This window comes from Trachymyrmex cornetzi, unplaced genomic scaffold (assembly GCF_001594075.2).
Source record: "Trachymyrmex cornetzi isolate Tcor2-1 unplaced genomic scaffold, Tcor1.1 scaffold475, whole genome shotgun sequence".
NCBI lineage: Eukaryota > Metazoa > Arthropoda > Insecta > Hymenoptera > Formicidae > Trachymyrmex > Trachymyrmex cornetzi.
The window spans coordinates 107,411-114,676 of NW_017299563.1; the positions used below are offsets into that span (position 1 = coordinate 107,411).

The 7,266-nt window shown below is 41.9% G+C and overlaps 1 protein-coding gene across 1 annotated transcript in view; it reads right to left on the bottom strand.

The window, feature by feature from the left end:
- Positions 1-6,927: 6,927 nt before the first annotated feature.
- The window catches only part of Drgx (Dorsal root ganglia homeobox), a 57,273-nt gene continuing 56,934 nt past the window's right edge, over positions 6,928-7,266 (bottom strand). Inside the window, exon 8 of the mRNA XM_018513784.1 lies at positions 6,928-7,266. Coding sequence (XP_018369286.1) covers positions 7,016-7,266 — 251 coding nt within the window. The 3' untranslated portion in view covers positions 6,928-7,015.

The following is a 7,266-nucleotide window of genomic DNA, read 5'->3' on the forward strand; positions in this document are numbered from 1 at the left end:
AATTATGCACAAAGTCTGATTTCTGTAAAATAATTATTTTTTGATACTCTCCGTATTTACTGTTTTGATTGTATTTTATTGACTTTAATTGAAGAAACTATTTCTAAATCATCTTAATGATTTAGTCAAAAGCTTTATTGTAACACACAATACATCAAGTTTTTTATGACATGTATTTTATACAGTTTGGAAATAAACTCTTCGTTCCCGCAATCAGAATGCAAAAGGAGATTATAGGAAACAAATTAGACCGACGGGATAAATGAGATCGATGGTAGTCGAATCGATATCGATACCGCTCCTAACAAGTACGCGGACACAATCCGGCGTCGGGGGATGAAACAGAGGCAGAGCGAGAGAACGAGTTTTTCCCGCGGGCGGGATTACGTCTATCCTGTATACGTTACACGTGAACCAGATATGTCGATCCGATCTCCCCGCCGGAGTCGAAAAGAGAACGAAGGAACGACCGCGAAGTGGATTCGAAAATTGAAAATCATTGCGGCTTCTGATCCCCTTAGTTTCGCCAGACAACCTCAATAAATTCTCCGCTCGCCCTCGCCGCCCATGGCTTTATTCTTTATAAGGCGTTATATCGGGGGAGGATCCGAGAAAGGTCTCCCTTCCTTCGACTTTTTCCACCCGCTTCCTCCTCTTTGTCCGGCGGAGCCTTTGCATCTCTCATTTTAACGGCGTGTACGTTATTATCGTTACAAATTGTGTAAACGTTGATTATAATTTATATCATTCAAATTTTATCGGGAAGAGTGGTTGTATCGCTTCATTTTTTTTTACTTGTTATACCAAGATAAATGATAGAACCATACATTAGGACAGAGAATAGTAAGCTAAAAGAGGTCGGAGCATCGATGAATAAAACAATAGAAGGGAAATATATTTGTTATCCATTGAAAGCTTGCAAGAAAGTTTACTCCCTTTTTTTTCATTTTGGAGCTTTAATCACGTTAAAACGTTTTCTTTTGAGAGGGAATAAGAGAGTCTGCGGAAAAGTTAAGAAAGATACTGGAGAGCTTTTAAGATGAAAATTGGAGCATCAATTTTTTAATATTCTCCTTCTTCTGTTAAAAAATAATAGAAGTATGTGGTTAAACTATTCAGTATATTAGAAATAAACGCAAAGGAGATCCATCGACGTAATACGAATTATTATTACGATTTCGTTATTTTAATTAGCATGCTATCGCAAAGAACATTTTTCGATGATCAAACATGTCGAGGTATATATCGTTGGTGCGTGGATTCTAGTGTCACGCACGCAATGGTCCGGAGTGATCGAGAAGAAGATCGAGCCGCGTAATAAACAATAGTCTTCATTCGTGGCATCGCGCGCGCAAAGTGGCCTTATTTTTTCCCTAATTCTATCAGGCTGAAAGTGGCGACGCGGCGGCGCGGCGAAGCCCAAGAAGAGTGTAGAGACAGACACTCGATGGTAGCATATAGTGCTGCTGCTGCTGCTGCTTCTGCTGTTGCTGCTGTTGCTGCCGTAGTCCTGGAACGCCGCGTTTCTCAACGGCTTTGACATGCAAATTGCCTGACAATGAATTTCGTAAAACCTTTTACCGCGGAGTGCGCGCTACGGGGGTAACGCAGGGATGACGGGACGAGAGAGAGGTGAAACGGAGCACGCCCTCTTGCGCACGACCCTACGCATACATCGGCGGGCGAAGGGATGGAAAGAGAGATGGTATGGGAGAGAGACGCCAGACGACGTCGCGGTATTAATCACTGTCTACCGACGTCAGGCAGCTTCAACCATCTTCTCTCTGTTAAGCGCGAATCTCGTGATGCTCGAAAATCAGTTATTCGTACCCGATTAAAACGAGCCCTTCCCCGCGCCTTTGGATTGAGATTGATCCCGGTATCATGCAGCGAAATGACACTTAATTACCGATTGCAGTAAAAATGAGAAGAAAAGAATAATCTTAATTTAAGTATTTTATATATATAGAAATAAAGTCAATAATGAGCAAAATTCAAGATGTTAAGTTTATTAAGATGACAATTTTTATTAACAAAGATGGTAAGAGTACTAAAAACGTTAAAAGTAAGTAAATATTAATATGGCTTGTAATGTGCAATGTAATACGTAAAAATAAGATTAACATTGAACAAAGTTGTTATACTGTTAATTATTTATGGGTGTCAAGTTATATCCAAAATTGGAGATATTTTTTATTATTTTTAAAATAGATCGCCACTGCTTCTACTCAATATATATATCTGTCGTTAATTTAACTAAAACAATAAAATTAAACAATTTAATTTAAGAAAATATATTTTTGATTCAAATTTAATTTATTATTTATTGAATGCATTAATATGAACATTAATATGAGTGCATTAATATATTGTTTACTTTGAAGCTAACCACAGAAATGGATTAATCTTCATTTCGATACACATGAAGAGTTAAGAAAATTAAAAATAACAAAATGTTATTTAACTCAAGAGATTGGATTACCTTCTACACTATTAGAGAGATTACTTCTTCAACAGTGCAGAAGGTAATCCAATTCCTTGAGTAATTTATTAACAAAATAATTTTTATTAACAAAAATAGGGGTTATTGTTTCCGCTACTCTTACCACCTTCGTTAGTTAAAAATTATTAGTTAAAAATATTAATAAATTAGTTGATATGTTGAATTTTATTTTATCGCGAGTCATATTAATATTTACTTATTTTTAATCTGTTGCATTGTATGCTTAACTGCATTGCCTTCATTTTATACCGAGACCTGAGAAACTGTGTGCAAATTCAATTTTAAGAATACATGAAATAATCTTACTTACGATGTCGATCTCCTAATTAACTGTTCAATACTTTTTGGTGTTTAAATTAAACGAATAAGGACTCTTCTCCTTTTCTGTATTAAATCTGTTATTTTTTTCAAATATTTCTTGAATATATCGGTTGATATATTCTCGCACACATAAGGGATTCAATTTTATTCGCTTCCCTTCTTCGATAAAGTATTACATCGAATCTTTGCAGGAACCGTCTCTCGTGTCAACAGCTATTTTATTCGCATGGCCGCGAAGATCGTGTTCGCCGTAAAAGAGATACTCCGCGCGCGTTGTCTGAATTGTAAAGGACCACTAAGCGGCGGCGATGCGGGGGTGGAAAGACAGAGTATCCGCAAAATCCGCCCATCCCGTTCCGACGAGTTACGAGGAAGGAACTCGTATCCGGGGGTAGAGTACGTAGGATCAATCGGATTTTTCTGCGAACGCCAGTCTGTTCTCTGTACACAATGACGCGAGAACGACGGTACTGGCTCGTTGAATCCCGGCTAGCCGCGTAATGGGTATCGAGAGACATCGTTAAGCGTCGATCGCCTCTCCCAAAGTGGCCCGGCGCCTTGATTCACCCTCCCTCGTCCTTTCACCCCCTTCCTCACCCGGCGCTTTCTCGTCTTTCTATCTCGCGCTACGCTGGGCAAGGGTGCTGTAAGACTATGTCGGTGCGCGTTGGCTATAGATCGCGATGGAGTCCGCGGAGGTGGTGGTGAAGGTGGATAAGGAGAGGGGGAGGGGGTGGAAGTGAGGACGGAGCGAGAGAAGGAAGAGAGGGAGGAAGTGGGAAGAGGAGGTTAAGGAAGGTAGATGCGCGGAAGCGGAGAGGAATAGGGGATAAACCATGATGTCGTTGATTAATACGGTTTACCAGTAAGTGTAACGGAGTGTGCAGAACACGCGCGTCCGCCACCCTCTTGCCCCCCCATCCCCCTCCCCCTCCCCTCTGCCGCTTTTCCGTCTTCCAGCGGGGACGGCTTTCCTCTCTCTATCCACCATCTCCGTCTCCTTCGCCACCACCATCTCCGCCGTCACCGCCGCCGCCGCCGCCGCCGCCGACGGAGGCAGAAGAGCTCTGCCTCCCTTCCACCCCCGACGGAATTCGTTGCACCAACCGGGAGCCACGTGCCGATCAATGGCGTCTTGCCGCTGGTTGGTCGAGCCGGGAACAACCCCCTCGCTCGCGTCTCCGTTTCGCCCTCTCGCGCGCCGTCATCCTCTCTCGTCTCTTTCTCTCTCTCTCTCCTCCACCTTCTTCTACGCCTACCCCTCCGCGCGCGCTTTCTCTCCTTTCTTTTTACTCCGCGAGAAGACTCGGCATGTACCCTCGAGGAGGGTTGATCCCATAAGAGAGGGCGAGCTTTTCTTATGAGGAGCATTGATTGCCAACACTCCCCTTCCCCCCTCCCCCTCCTTCACCCTCTGTCCTCCCTTCGGCCCTTGCCGTTGCCCTCACCGACTCGCGCCCCTTTACCTTCTGTCGCTCTTCCACTGCGATTCTACTTCCGCGTGAAAAGCTTGCATCTTTTCTCTCTTCTTCTTGCATTATTTCTTCTACCTCCTGTGTTTTTACTCGATCTCGGTTCTACTCGATCCTCGCCTATTCTCAGTTATGGCACAATTATTTGTCTATATATGGGATCGAAGGAGCGGTTCTTGATACGAACGCGAGAATGGAGAACTTATTGCACCGAGATCGAATCGCGCGGGGGCGATATCCGCGATATGCAATCTCACGGTACATGCTGCACGGGCAAAATAAGTTATGGAATCGGAATTTTCGGGACGGAAAAATCGGACGGTGGAACGAAATGCGGGATAACTGAATTCGAATACTTGTGAACTCGCGTATATGAGGGACAGCTACAAGATAATTTATGCGAATGAATGATTTATACACACAGGATTCATCACATGAGAGAACAAGTTTATTATCGCTACCACAGTTCTGACTACACAGTTAATCGCTACCTTACACTATACCTTTCGTTAGACTATCTTTGATTAGCACTGACTATTTATCGGGAGGTAATATACAGGTCTCTACAAACAGCTACGTCCGTTTCGCTTCTACGCCTTTCGATCGCTTCGCGAAAAGTTCAGAGGAATTTACGACATAAATGTAATTATCGTTATCTCGTCGAAATTATCTCGTCGTAATTATCAAACTAAATCCATGCAATAATTTCGCCTTGTCTTTCATCCTTGGCGCTTCTCTCTCTCTCTCTCTCTCTTCTGCGCCAAAATTTTGCGACGGATTTTATTTGATGAATTACGATACTCGCAAACGTAGCAAAGATTTGAAATCCGGTTAATATTGCCGGCCAATCGACGATTTTTAAGGCATATAAGAGTAGTTAGCCAACTCGAAACGAGTTTTCTTCGCTTTAATATCTGTGGCCAGGGATTAAAACCCATATAATCTCCGTGAGATCAATTTAATTCGACAAGTATCCGAAACATCTGACGTTTTCCTCTCCTCTTTCTGACAGCAGTATCGAAAACTGAACCGAGATTATATCGATTTCGATTCCCGCTCTCGTAGGAATTTTATGATGAATGCACACTCGAACCTGTCCGCGTGGCTTGAACGAATCGACTGGTCGAGCGTATCGAGCAATTGAATATACAGCGCATCAGGCACGTGTTGGTCCGTCGCGTCTTCTTATACTCGCGTGGAAGGAAACGAAACCATTTGTAAACACACTTTGCTATACATTTTCGCAGGTCCCGACGCGATTGCGCGTCGTTCTCGTTCCCGTTCTCGCCGCATTTATTCTCATTATGTATGTACAATACAAATGTGTATCGCGACGTATTGACATTCCAAATTCAAAAAGTCAGTCCGAAATATCCCCTTCTCACAGAATTTGTCTGGAATACTCATCGCTGTGATTAACGGATCCGTCAAACATTTTACGATACACATGGAACTTAATGATTTTCATACGTTGTAAATAGTGAATAGTGGCGATACAAACGTGTCTGGAGGTCGCAAGTTAAGGCAATAAATAAAATATAAATTCTGCGTAATATGAAGATTTAGACGCTATTGCTGATTACATATGTGAGAAAACGGTTTATGTGTCTGAGAATACTACAGAAGATTATTGTAATGCACCTCGCCTATTTACATCGCGTTCGCGGATATAACAAAGTAATCTGCAAATTGATAGTGCTCCATTATTCAACGGTTTATTGCATATGCAATGAGTATTAATGGTATCTTGTTTGTTTCCCATTTTTATCAAAATCCGAAACGATAGAGAGCCGGGAAACATCGAGAATAATAGTAAATAATCAATTGGTAACTTTTAAAGTGAAAAAAAATGCAAATTAAACAGTGCTTTACACTTTACGGAACTTTATAAAACCGATCCTGTCTTACGTATAGCTAAAAATGAAGTTGATTGTGAAATTTGTTGCAAACGAAAACTTCTCTCTTCTAAAAATTAACGTATTATATGAGCTAAAATAAGTTTTCTATCAAGATTGCGCAAGTTACTTAACAGGATTCGCGCCATGTTTACTTTAACAAGTCGCAATCGAAGACAATATGAATACAATTTGCAGTGTTTGCGCGAGCCGCCTTACCAAGCCAAAGTTACCACCTTGTAACATTGCGGTTCGTTAATTCTTCGTCGTCTTCCAGAATTGAGACCCTTAAACTCGCTTGAACTATCACAACGTCGAAACTCAGAAAAGCTTTTTTCCGTTTAAAAAAAATACCAGGAGATTAAAATGTAATTATAATAAGGAAAGCATTTACAAAGATTGATGGTATAACATCGATGAGTTCAATTTTCGACGCTGATGTATAACTTTCGGAAAACTTAAAATTCTTAATTCAATGAAATTAACGACTTGAAGGATGGGACTGTGAATTACAAAATAAAATCTAATAGAAAAGATCATTTCTTTCGGTAATATTTACTTTAAAGGAGCTAGAAAAATAAGTCTCCGTATATGAAAGAACACAGAACGTATAACATTCTATATATATTTATAACATTCTATATTTGTAACATTCTTCATATATAACATTCTTCAGCTTCTAAATAGCATCGAGATCCGAACTCACCGAGATTGTTATATCGTTGTCTAGCTTCGACTTTGCAACCATCCGATACGCGCAGAATATCTCTTTGAGATTTATATCTTGCGTTTATGAGACGATTCCGGCATTTGTGGAGGCGATCCTAGGGATCTTCTTTGGTAGTGGGTTGTATCTGATGCACCACGCCGGGCAGGTGATGATGATGATGGTGCTCCGGTCGCCTGGAGAGGCCCAACAAGGGCGGCAGCAGCGGCAGGGGAAGAGGCAGGGGTAGCCCTCCGGGGAAACCGGCGAGACCACCGAGGAGAGCCGAGGCGGTCGAGTGTTCCTGAGCTTTTCTTCGGAGCTCGGCCAGACTGTTACTTCGATGCAGATCGGTGCCAGTACCGGCGG